Raw genomic sequence first — 13893 nt, forward strand, 5'->3', positions numbered from 1 at the left:
TAAATATCTACAAAAAAGTCCGCGACACACTATACCTATCTATGTTGAGTGAGGCACAATAACCATTTTTTTATTAAAAAATCTAGAATTTTTTTGGACTATATTTAAATGCGTTTATTTAAATCATGCTATTGACCCTTATCAAAATAAATTATTTCATCACTAAGTACAGTTAATGTAGATAATATTTGGTCTTTGAATGATTAAAATTGGACGTTTGGTTTTAATGTTATGGCGAAATTAAAGTTATGACTACGAAAGTAATATTTTTAGAACTTTTTAAAATAAGTTTTGAATGACTATTATTTTTGATTGCTATTATAATTAATTAATTTCTTTAACTATAAATCTACAATAGCGGCAGCCGGCTGCCAGCATAACAATTGAAGATCTATTGTGTCTGCGATACCCACGATGCCGATGCACGATGGAAGTATTAATGCATATTTTTTAATCCACACTATTTCTGCTGAATATAGGCTATATTTAATGAGAGAAAAAAGGGAACCGTATTAAGTGTTAATAATTGTGTGAAAAATCTACCAAAATATTCCTTCTTGCTTATGCTTTATAAATTATAGACTATACTTACTTATCGCAAAGTGATGTACTATAGTCTTATAGTTCTGCAGGTAAGGATAAAATAATCAAACATAACACTTAAAATATAAAAATATAAAAAAAAATACAATAAAAATGTGTTATATGTACATATAATAATTATAATATAGTAGTTGCAGGCTAAATAATGTAAACTATTTTTATGTTCTGCTTAACTTAAAGATTGACTACCTTTATTTAAAAAAAATAATTTAAAAATCAATGTCCACCCGTGCGAAGCCGGGCCGGGCCGCTAGTTATGTTATATTGAGGTTCAAGGAAGCTCTAATCGCGATCTGCACATGGCGCGCAAATGCAGCTGCCGTCTACTACTGTACCTACAACTTATTAATATTATATTATTATTAAATAGTCTATAGACTACACTTAGAAATAGTTCTATGTATACTAGGTACTGGAGGTAATTTTTACAGTGAACTCTATAATACAAGAGAATAGAGACTCATACACGCCCTCTTATTGATTTTACATTGAGTATTCCGTTACTTTCCCTCTGTGGTACTTTCCTATTAAAATAATCTGCTATTTCATGCAAAAATTGCGGCTGATGCTGAAGAGTCAAGAGTATACGTAGATGACGTTCCATTAGCCAATCAAATCTCGTCGAATCTCACTGGTAAAATTCTGATTCGGAACACACCTTAAACGCCTTTGAATTGGTAATTCCATAGTGGTATGCCAATAATGCCCTATAGCTTTGGATAAGAAATAGCGAATAATACGTCATGTATGTCGCTTGTCGCACCTCTGTCGCATCTGTGTACCAGGCCTTAAAGCCCTATAAGGCCGCCCATGGACACACCTGCCTAGAATATTCAATGCTGAGAGTCTTTGGCGTTTATATGACAGTGCGCCTTGTGTCGTTAACATAAGGATCATGTCAGAGGTAAATTATCTCTAAACGGTCTGGCGTGACGCAGTCGCAATTGTTAGCTCCAGTACTTTATTAGTACTCAGATACTTATGCTCACTGCGCAAATTAGGCATTGCAGGATGTCTGGGCAATAGTGACATGCAAACTATAGCCTTAACTTTAGTGTTATTTTTTTATGAAATAAGGGGGCAAACGAGACGTATTTGTAGAGGCGTAGGTAAGACATGGTAGAAGACAACTTGACATGACTTTAGTTTTTTGTAACTAAAGTCTAAAGTCTGTAAAGTCTAAAGTACTAAAATCATGTTTTTTTTAGGCTATACAGTTTTCCTAAAACACCGTTTCAACCTCAGAGTAGGTTTATAACATAGAGAGAGCGCGAACAGGTTGTCATGTCCTCAGACTCCTCTGGTAAGAGACTTGGAGTTCAATTTAATGACAATTGGAATTACAACTTTATTATAAATGGATACACATCTCTTTTTTAAATTGCTAGAAACAGCAAATTTGGACTCCAAAACTAGGTCACCTGCGAAACAGGTGAAAAGACAAATATAATTTGCATTTCTTATTTCTTTCTCTTTCACTCTTACGTGTTTTTGCCTTGATTTAGTTTGTGTTCCTCACTTTTTACCTAATTCCGGTGGTTCAAAATCAGACGTAATCTACCTGCATGTTTTCAAAATGGCCTCTCACTTTATGCAAGCCTTCCCCTAATTATACAGAACCCGGAATCACCATTTCACTTGCAAAGGTCAAGCGTTTAATTTTGGACCATGACACGACATTTGCTATAGGTTAACTGCACGTTACGTCACCGTGATGACACCAGAAGACACGTGTCTCGAGCACGTTCTGTCATTGTTTTGAAATTAGAACAATGTTTTTATAAACATTTCATCGAAGGCAAAGGATCGTCTTCAGCCGAATTGACATTCCGTAACTTTTTAAATTGATTTGTAGTTTGTTTTCTTTGTAATTTTTGAGTTTCAGTTTGAGTTTTAATTTTGGACAATAGGTTATTAATATCCTAATATTATGTCACTTCCCGGGACTCAAAATCGGTTCAGCGGCTTAAGCGTGTACAGACAGACTGACAGACACACTTTCGCATTTATAATACATAACACTCACGCTTGTGGGAATAAGCGTGGCGGCCAAAGAAAGATCTTCCGACCGCGCGAGGTGTTATGCTCGGTCAGGCCGAAGCCCACGTGATAAATTTCAGCTGTCGTATAATATATACCGACGCGCTCAGAAAACTTCGATAGCGCGATGCAGGAATGTTAGGCGATTTGTGAGTACCGCCACAAGCTCATGGAATTAATATGTTATACTACGGCTTGGCTACCGTCAAAACATGAACCTATCAACAGCTATTGAAACGATAAACCCCTGTCAAAAGATCATAACAGGTAGAAAAGAAAACAAGTAAGCTTAAAACTACCTTCATCTATTTTTAACGATATACTATGTAACCACTGGTCTATATAACCAAATCACTTTCTTTAATGGCTAGTTGCAACATTTACTGCTTACAGATAATAAAATGGTTTGTTGAACCGACCTGGCCGACCGACATAGATTTTATAGTGTTTTTTTAAAAACTTAAAACATGTATAAACTAAAACACTAAAAAAATACTACATTTAAGGTGTTTTAGGACTTTTAGGTATTGCAGAACAAAATTGTAGAAATAAGTAGAGAAGTAGATTTAAGCATTCTAGAGATGTGCTCGTTTATACTAGTACAAGTATCGATAAAAAAAACTTTTTTATAGTTTTACATTAAACTTAAAATAAGTATACAATATTTAAACATGATTTTATAATTAAGTACTAATTATATTTACTAATAGACTGGAATAGAGTTATTTAATTGATAAGTTTTATGTGATTAAAATTAAAGAATAAAGCTCAAGATAATTATTTAATAAGAAACCTATTATTATAGATTGTAACTCCTCTCTTCTCTCTTTTATTCGGTCTAGACTTGAGATAGGGATGGGCTTTGTAAAATCAAATAAAATTTACACAAATATGCATGGCATATTTAAATATCACATTGTTTACAATGTAAGTTTATTATCAGATTAATATTAGGTACAAACAAAGATATTATTCACAACATATTATTTTGTCTAAAATAAAGATTTATTTATTTAATTATTTCATCCTATAGTTTGTTTTATCTCTAAAATCGTTTACAGTGATAATATTGTAACAGTCTGTGGAGATAAACAGATTATCACGTAATCGGATGTACCACCGTAAATATTATCTGTGGAGCGACCGCGCTTGTAATTCAAAAATAGAACATCCTGTCCATCCGGTAAAAACAAATAAGTATTCATAATACGGATATTTGATTTTTTTAAAGTTCTTCTAGTATTTAAAAATAATTAGGATTAAATGATTTTAAATTATAATTATCTATGGGTGAAATTTGGCATGCAGGTAGATGCTATGACGTAGGCATCCGCTAAGAAAGTATTTTGATCAATTCTACCCTCTAGGGGGTAAAATAGGGGATGAAAGTTTGTATGAAACTTTATCAATTTTAAACCGATCGGGCTGAGACTTTGTCAACTAAAGAGTCAATTTCATAATTCATTTTTATACTTGAAAATAAGCCCCAAATTGTTTCATTTTCTAAAATTAGATACTACATTATATTTCCGAGAATTCGATCTGAGCAAAAACACGATATCTTAAATTTTTTTCGATAGAAAAAAATCACAAAGATGCATCTATTTTTTTACGAATTTTTCATTTATTGCCATAACTGTGCATTGAACTAAGTTAATATTTTAACACATTGTATAAAATTCTATCATTGAGAGATCGACCTAGCGGATATTTAAAATGTTGTATATTTATCGAGTTATTGAGAAAAAACTAATTTGGCGATGAAACCGCGTCGTTCTTTTTCACCTGGCATATGAAAGACGGGCGTGAATGTGAAGAGAGAAGGACGATGTTTGATTTTTTGGGTTAGTCGCCCTCTTAACGCGAGCGAAGTCGCGGGCAAAAGCTAGTTGAATACATTTAAAACTCCTGTCGAACCTCAGAGAACCGGTCATCAAAGTGGAAAGGTCGCGGTGTTATTGCTCCAGCTAGGGATGTGCTGTCGATAAAACATCTTTATTACTCTAATGGCGCTTTGAAATATCGTGTATCAAAATAATATTATACTTCCCTGTGTTTATTATATTATTCTGTATAGATTCCGTACCGATATAGCTAAGACTACATTGAAAACTTGAGTCTGTCTACGAAAATTAAATATATTTTAGTGTTGGTTTTACATTTGTTATACAGGGTTTCTAAGTTTTTTTTACAGTAAACAATAACTCATTTGATTAACTATCGTCAAAACTTTGACTAATCAATAACACTGTCACAAAAATGAACTCCTGTCAAGAAAACCTCAGAAATTGGGCATAATACAGTGTGTTAGTGTAAACACTTGATGGTTTCAAGGATAACGGTGTTTACACTAACACACTGTATTTTCTTTGCTATTTTTAGCGATTTTTTTTTAATTATTACGGTAAAATCTCTTTCTAAACCTTTTGCGAATTACGATAAAGCCGAGACTGTACTAAAGCATGATATTATTCCATCTCGCCGTCAAACGTTCATCTATGGATCGTAAAAGTGTCGCGACTCGCGTCGCGTCGCTGCCGTGTCGCGTAGTGCGGTTACAATTTAAACATTATCGATATTTTTATCGATAGATCTTAGCACATCACTACGCTAAACTAACACCACCACGTTAACAATGATTCAACGATACCGTTAGCTGATAACGAGTGGGTAAGGTAAGGTGATAATTTCCTACTTGTCGAGGAAGTTGTAGTGTTGTTCCGAATACTTATCGATGTTACGTCATGCGGCTACGGTTGCCGATAGTGTTTTTTGTTTCATTGTCGTCATCACTTCCTAACCGCTATACTTAGTGACATATATTAATGACGATTAAACTTCAATTTAATGAAGAGTTTGACACATAATGATTGTATGGGGCTTGTGTCAAAATCATCACTTACTTACAGTGAAGTAATTAATATTCATCTCTTACTGCGGTGCAGTTAGTCCTTACTTCATCATCCTTTGAATGTATAACGCGTAAAAGTTAACAAGGCACCTTGTTGTATAAAACCCTATGGAAGTTGGTGCCAACATGTTTGTACGTGTGTTGTACAGTGTACTGCTGTTGTAACATGTTGTTTATTATTTAAAAATGCATTAATTTGTAAATACAAGAACACATCATATTATTTTCATGATACATAATATTATTTTGACGTCACATACCACTTACCAGTGTCCAGTGATACCACAGACTGTTGGACTAATAGTAAGCATACCTATGTTATAATACCTATGTTATTCCAATTTTAAAATTGATATTCCTTCCAGCCAGTAAAGAATTCCAAGAGGCTCAACAGCAATGAATGCAACTGTTGATTGAAAATGAATCACACATTCTTCATAATCTGTGGTGTCATGACGTCATGATGACGTCACTGGCGCCAGGGGCAAGGATGGCCAGGAAGCTGATAGCTTATCACAACCTTCAAGTGCCTAATCTTATAATGCTTTGATTATTATTTTTTAGGGTTCCGTACCTCAAAAGGAAAAAACGGAACCCTTATAGGATCACTTTGTTGTCCGTCTGTCCGTCCGTCCGTCTGTCAAGACCCTTTTTCTCAGGAACGCGTGGAGGTATGAAGCTGAAATTTATATCAATTACTCAGGTCTACTGTCCCTTGAAGCTGTGAAAAAATCAAACTTCTAAGCCAACGCAATCAAAAGATACAGCCGTTTATGCCGCAAATTTTCGACACTTGCAAGGGAATCAAAACCTACAGGGTGCTTCCCGTGAACTCAGAATCTTGAAATTTGGTACGAAGCAACGTCTTATAGCATAGATAAAGGAAAAATTACGAAAACCATAAATTTTTAGTTACATCACATAATTTTTTTTTTTTTAATAATTTTAAACTTACTACCCATTTCCTCATAAACGCGTAGAGGTATTAAATTGAAATTCATACCAAATACTCAGGTCTATAATACCTTTAAGCTGTAACAAAATCAAACTTCTATGTCAACGCAATCAAAAGAAACAGCAATTTAAGCTGCATATTTTGAAACTCGCAAGTACTCGCAAGGGAATCAAAACCTAAAGGGTATTTCCAGTCGACCTAGAATCTTGAAATTTGGCATGAAGCAACGTTTTATAGCACACATAAAGGAAAAATTCCGAAAACCTTAAATTTTTAGTTACATTACAAAATATATATTTTTTAATAAATATAAACTTATTACTTTTTTCCTCATGAACGCGTAGAGCTATCAAGTTGAAATTCATATCAAATACTTAGATCTAATTGCCTTTAACCCGTGAAAAAAAAAATTCTATAAAAATACCATAGTTATGACTCGATTGTCGTAATGAACGAACTTTGTAAACCTTGCAGGTTTGTACGGAACCCTCGGTGCGCGAGTCCGACTCGCACTTGGCCGGTTTTTTACTTAGAAGTGGAGAACCTAGGTTTAGACTTCTTGAAATACCTAACCTTCTAAAATGTTTTTTGGCTAACATAAGTAAATCTATGGACTATGAAACATTTTCAGAAGCATTTGGGTTACTTTCAAAAATTCTCGATGGCTCTAGTAATAGTCTGTACTTATTAACTTTTCTCATAACTCTACCATAATTAATTAGAGTTAGTCCGACAAAAATTTAATGCGAGGAAATGTTTAAAAAATGTTTTTTTTTTAAACTCCTGGAAATTCCTTAACCGAGACGTTCTCCGAAGCACCTGAATTCACAAACTTTTTTCCCGCAAAATACGCATAAGAATTAAGAAGAAAGGGACGTAGCTACCGCCGTATATGCCGTATACGGGGCCCTCGCTCGGGCCGCAGACCAATGTACGCAAATAATAATTTATTAAATATGTATTTTCAATTTTTAGTTGACAAAATCTAAGAGAGGCTAACCTTCTAAGGGCCCCCAGACAAAATTTTATACGGGGCACCGCCAAGGCACCTTACGCTTCTGATTACGACAGCACACAAAAGTAAACCTTAAAAGTAATAAAATCTATCAATATTTAGCGACGTTGTGATAAAAATCTAAAAGCACTTTTAAAGGTTTTAAAAGTGACATGGTAAGAAAAATATGAGAAAGGTATGAATCTCTGCTGGAACTCTGAAGATCCACCATCAAACACCATCTACAAAACCAGGTTTTAGTTCCGCGGCTTCGTATAATAATTACTTGCAACAAAACTCGTTTGGAACCATCTGCGGAACCAGATATAGTACCAGGTACCGAGCCGTGGTACCAGCAATTACCATATGAAAGCGAGGTTCGGTGATGCGTGTGATTATGTATGTGGGACTGTCGATGTCCACACAAAAACACAAACAACACACGCCAACTTTTTGTAGGATGTTGGTACCAACCCAGCCTTGAAATGTGTTGAACTGTCTATATAATGATAGATGATATTAATGATGAAATAATAGACAGACATACACGTATGAACTATAAACTAGAAAATCTAACATAACAATGTCCGGGGGACATTTCGATGGGGTTTCCAAGGTATGAGTATGTAAAGTTACTAGATTTTTTCAGTAGTATTAGAGTAAAATAAAACAAACTAATTTATCGTTTACAATGAAAATGACAATTATAATGTAAGTAAATAATAAAAAGATTAATAACAAGCATTATAGCATGAGAAACAATAGCACTATTTTCTAAAATCTGCCATAACTCCGCTTCCGTCAAGGGTCTTGAACGGCGGTTCATTAAATGAATAAAGCCGAAGAAAACACCATACCAAAAGTAAATATTGTGCTGTGTGCACGAGTTGATTGATAGTTATTAAAGGAAATGAAAAAAATAAAATAATTAACGTGGAATTTAATAAATTCACTGAGTGCACCACATGTGGGTAGATGAAAATATAGTTCATACGTGTGTGCATCACATGTGGGCCTTTCAAAAAAATTTAAATAAAATCAATTATAGGGGCTAAATATGATTTTATGTTAAATAATATATCATAATATACACTTTTCTTAACTTATTATAAAAAAAACGTGTTTGCACGTGAGGTGACTACCTAGCAAATTGTAGCTACACTGTTAACGTGTTAATGTAAGAGGAAGAGTTATAAAATTGTAAGAATATAATAAAAGTTGGTTGGTTAGGTCGACCTCCAACTAGGTGGGATGACGAACTCCGTTTAGTTGCTCCCATGTTGGATGCGAGTAGCAGGAGATCATCTTGGCGTTCATTGAGAGAGGCCTAATCGGCTGATATGATATGATGAATAAAAGTTGTGGGGGTAAGACGAAATAATGTAAAGACACAAAATATGTGTCTGTATATTAGACGTGTCTTAGCTTAAGTTAGCTCTAAGGCGCTCCCCCTACGGTCTACGGAGATGCCGTAATTTACCGTTTTTTGAGCCGTTTTTAGAGTATTATTAACTCATAATTCTGCCTGCACCTAGTATATTTTATTTTTTATTTTATTTATTAAGAGGAAACCTTACAGCTAGATAAAATGGACATAATGATAAACATCCCAAGCAGCAAATGGACGTGCTATAATGGTCGAGAGCACGTTCTTGTTTTCGCTTTAAGTTCTATAAAAGTTCTTAAAACAGTCGAGTAAAAGTGCTGTAAACGTTTACTCAACGCGAAAAAGGCGCATTTTATTCAGACTAAAGTCCTATTGAAGTGGAATAAGCGCTGAGTAAGCAACAAAAAGATGCTGTAAGATTTGAGTAAAAGTGGTAGAAAACACTAAGTGTGTTTTAAGAACAACCAAAATGCGTATATAGGATATTTAGTTTAATAAACGCAATTGATTTGCTATTAGACAGATAAAGTGTGCTATTATAGCAGACGGATTGCTTTTATTCTCCTTTTTAGTTCTATAACAGCGAATAGAATGCTTTTACTCGACAAATTAGTGCTGTAAAGAGTGCGAGCTTGTATGCTACATAAATTTAATGTAAAACAATTAAAGTTATTAAACTACATCTCAATCCTTATTTATATTATCAAGTTTTTGAGAAATCAATATGTAATTATTTTTACTGTTCATGTAGCTACTCCAAAACATCATGCGCAACAAGCTTTATTGATAAACCCAAAGGCATTTTTACATAAACATTCATGCGCTGCCTATTTTCTTAAATTTGAAGACTAATTTATATAATTAAATATACTTAAAATATATTTTTTTACTGCCATTGTCCATATTGATAATCTAGTTGCAGTTACAGCTAACTTATTCCATTAAAAGTCGAGTAAGAGTGCTGGTCACCACATTTATAGCACAAGGTGTCGCCATGATAACAGGATTTAGGGTTCGCTTCGTAAATATCGTATAACAGCTCTTAATTACACTACAACACCTATACGAACGTTTTTAATTCTACTATAAGAGTTAGTCTATAAGCGCGCAGTAACAGCAGCAATGTTGCCATAAGCAATACGATTGCGTTTATAGAGCTTTTATAGAAACATAAAAGATAGCAGAGTAACGGCTGTATAAAAGCACCCAATTCAGCGAATCATCAATTCTACAGCTATTATACGACTGTTATAGATCAAACAATCGAATAACGAGTATTTTAGCTATATTAATTCAGCATCTGCTAAAAGGTGGAGTAAAAGGGCTAAAACATAGTGCTGTAAACGTTTATTCGACGTCCTTAAAGCACACATTAGCAAATATTGCCAAATAGTCGAGATAACCGCTATTATACGATAAATGGGTGTTTTATGAACGGTTACCCGGCTCTTATACGATTAAAGGCTGAGTAAAAAAATCCTTATTCGACTGTTTTGCTGCTTGGGATAGAATGATAAGGCCAATTACAAGTTTTCATAGGTAACAATACAGTTAAATAACAATAAACAAACAGTAAACAAAAATATCATAATAATAAGAGTACAAGTAGAAACCGAAAATTATATCTATTTAAATAGTAAATATTTACAGTCTGTCAAAAAGTCATGAAATTAAAAAGCGGCAACATCGTAGTGATTTGAAAGGGATGACACTACGATGTTGCCACTTTTTAATTTCATGACTTTTTTGACAGACTGTAGTTGCATTCACAAAAAGCCTTGAATAACGACCTGTACAATACCTTTTCCCAATCCAAGACTTCGTTTCGTAGAAATGTGACGTCACGTAGCTCATTGATAAAGTGGGGACCAGTTTGGAACCTGTTACCTACCTTGACCGAGTGACTAAGACACGCCCCCGGATATCCTCGGGTGGTGCAGATGAATCACCATGACATAGAATTTAGATAATGCTTAGTTCCGGATTATACAATAATATTAAATCTTACACTTGGTATGAAACATAAAAATAAAATCTTGTTATAAGATTCCTAAACAACCGCTCCGAATATTTTCATAAAACGTATGTAAGTAAAAAAAAACTCTACCTGGGTCCTTTAGTAAGAAAACCGTAATTTATTAAGTTATATCTTTGAAATAATCTCTCTTATGTGCAGTAATCACTAATCTTATGTACTTAGGTATGTAAGTAATATATTATTGCTTTAAAAGTGTAGTTCACGATTTTTTCGTTATTACATAAAAGTGGAGAACTGCCAGGAACTAGGGCTAAATCTACGAAGTCGGAAGTATCATTTTAGTGGTAATAAACTCTATATTAAGTACTTCAAATACAGTGTTTACAGTACTTATCCGATTTTTTAGTAAGTGATTTTACAAAAACCTTCAAATGTAAAAAGTAACATAGAATATCATTGACTTACATAATATAAGTAATTTATTATAGAGCATAATATCTATAAGATTTCTATATATAGTAAAATCCCTAAAAAAATATTCACACCATTCTCAAAACAAACTTTCGACCAATTAAAGACAAAATTATACATAAATGTCCGTTCTGAACTTGAATTGACCTCAGAGTCAACATGGCTGCCATTGATCACTCCGTCCCTCTCTGTCATACGAGATAATGATACGAGTAAGCGGGACGGATGCTGCGCTAATTGTCTTGATGAGCAGACACAATGGAGAATCTCGTGTCTGGCGATCGTAAAAATGTTCATGATAATATGAATGAATGAATTTAATCATGTGTTGATATCGTTTCGGTTCATTAGGTAGGAATTAGGACGGAAATGATAATAACTATTTATATCAATACGTCATAAATATATTTAATAAGTATTGACCACAATATGGACTCATTGACATTGAACATACAAAAATACCATGTGGCATGGCAAAATCCGCGACAGAATCTGTTGCTCTACCATGAGTTTAAAGCTATAGTATTTTTCAATACTCAATACCGAATTCCGTAAATTTTTAGTATGGCAAATTTTACAGCGCCTCCAGCGGTATATTTGCGGAACTAAAATCGCCATACTAAATATTTACGTAGTCGGTATTGAGTATCGATAAATACTATAGCTTTAAACTCATGGTAGAGCTAATGCGCCTTATGGTAAATTGACGACGGATTCTGCGTGATTTCACCAGGCGCGGTTGCAGCCTGAAATTTGGGGGGGGGGGGGGGGGGTCACTCAGTAGTCACTACACTATTTTTTTTATCTGCGCCCTTGGACGGTTGTGGGTTTTATTTTATTTTCAATTTTACTTTAGATTTGGGGGGGTCATGGTCAAGGTATGGCAAAATCATCGCCTCCTGGCAAAATCTGCAACAGAACCTGCGCCTCATGACTTCCTTGATTTATTTCGACAAATACTGCGAAAACTTAAAATTATTTGCAGGAAAAACAATAATATTATCCACACCAAGTCTTATGAGTTATGAGTTTATGACTAAACTATGTTGTTTATTTACCAGCTCGGTGACAGCTGGCCATTACAAGTGGCCTCGCAGCTCGCTGATAAGAATATTGACTATTGGCTAGTAATTGGCTTTACTGAGCTATTTTATGAATTGTATCTTTGATCAGTGGCGAATTACAAAATCACAAACTTGAATGCTAAAGTTATTGCTTACAGGTACTTAGGGAACCTTAAAAATAATTATTATAGCCTACGCCCTACATAATGTATTATAGCCATGTTAGTGCTAACTACTGCAACTAGCTAAGCAAAATGCAACATTTGACCCACTTTTTACACACAAAATCTTAAACTTGTTTGGTATCACTTGGATCTAACAGACAAATAAACTCAAAGTTCGTTATGCTAAGTACTCCATACGGTTTAGCTCGATAGTTTTACTCCAAATCGAAGGAAATGACATATTTGACATATTTTATTCCATCGAGCCGGCTCAAAGCGAGCCTTCGAGCTGTCAGTTTTGGCGGTCCACACGGTGGTTATTGCTCGATTTTGAGTAAAACTATCGAGCAAAACCGTATTCAGTACTTAGCATTATTGTCACTTGTATCTAACACCTAATCTTCTTGTTCCAGTGGATAACGCCGGAGGAGTGCGAGGTGTACTCCAGGGAGCGGCGGCCGCCCCTCGTCATACCGCGCATCACCCAGTACCGCGCGCCCCGTCGCTCTCCACGACAGACGCAGATACCTTACTCTGAGGTAAGTGCTTATCAAATGGTAATTACTCCGAGGTAAGAGATTACCAGTAGAACTTCTTAAACCGGATAAGGACCCGCAAGTAATATTACGACTGATGACGACTGGAACCTCTCAGAACGAGCAAGAAAATACATAAAAGCGAAGCTATACGAACAACCAAATAAGGTCTATTATAAAATATGTATTGTGCACTGTACAGCCAATGGGCTAATCAAGTCCGAAAGATAAATAGTCAGGGAAACCTAGAACATTTTTTTATTATTATCAAGCTAACTTTTTGTAAGTAGCTTCATTTTGATAAGACAAACAACATTTTTATCTGCGAAAAATCTTGAAAGTGGTAGCTAACAAAGATAACAAGGATTTCATACTTTGATTTGATGGTCCTAAAATATGGAATCAACAAAACTCGGTTGACTACTGTACCCTAAAACGGAACCCTAACAGCAGATTTTTTGTATATTGGTAGGTTAATAGTTATATAATTTAAGAGTAACCTCCTCGCGTCGTGTTCCTCATTGCTGAGGGTCGTGATTTCCCTTTTGGAGTTTAGTGACGACCACATTACGCCATCTCTGGCGATTCTTGGCATAATGGAGAGCATCATGGAGGCCTGTATCTAGAGTTGTGCGCACTTGATCAGACCATCTAATAGGACTTCGGCCTCTTGGTTGGTACTACTAATATATATTCTGTGCTCTTAGGCGGAGACCATCAACTTTGGATGTAACCACAGTTCCGCTGTTCGAGGTTATGGCCATCCTTTCTTGCGATGTGACCAAAGAAA

General features: G+C 34.9%; 1 protein-coding gene across 2 annotated transcripts in view; it reads left to right on the forward strand.

The window, feature by feature from the left end:
• Nucleotides 1-13893, forward strand: part of LOC121728276 (rho GTPase-activating protein 9-like) — a 40200-nt gene that overhangs the window by 10158 nt on the left and 16149 nt on the right. For both annotated transcript variants that reach the window (XM_042116422.1, XM_042116421.1), the window contains exon 2: nt 12981-13106. In XM_042116422.1, coding sequence (XP_041972356.1) covers nt 12981-13106 — 126 coding nt within the window. The remainder of the gene's footprint in view (nt 1-12980; nt 13107-13893) is intronic.

Source organism: Aricia agestis, chromosome 6 (assembly GCF_905147365.1).
Source record: "Aricia agestis chromosome 6, ilAriAges1.1, whole genome shotgun sequence".
Taxonomy (NCBI): domain Eukaryota; kingdom Metazoa; phylum Arthropoda; class Insecta; order Lepidoptera; family Lycaenidae; genus Aricia; species Aricia agestis.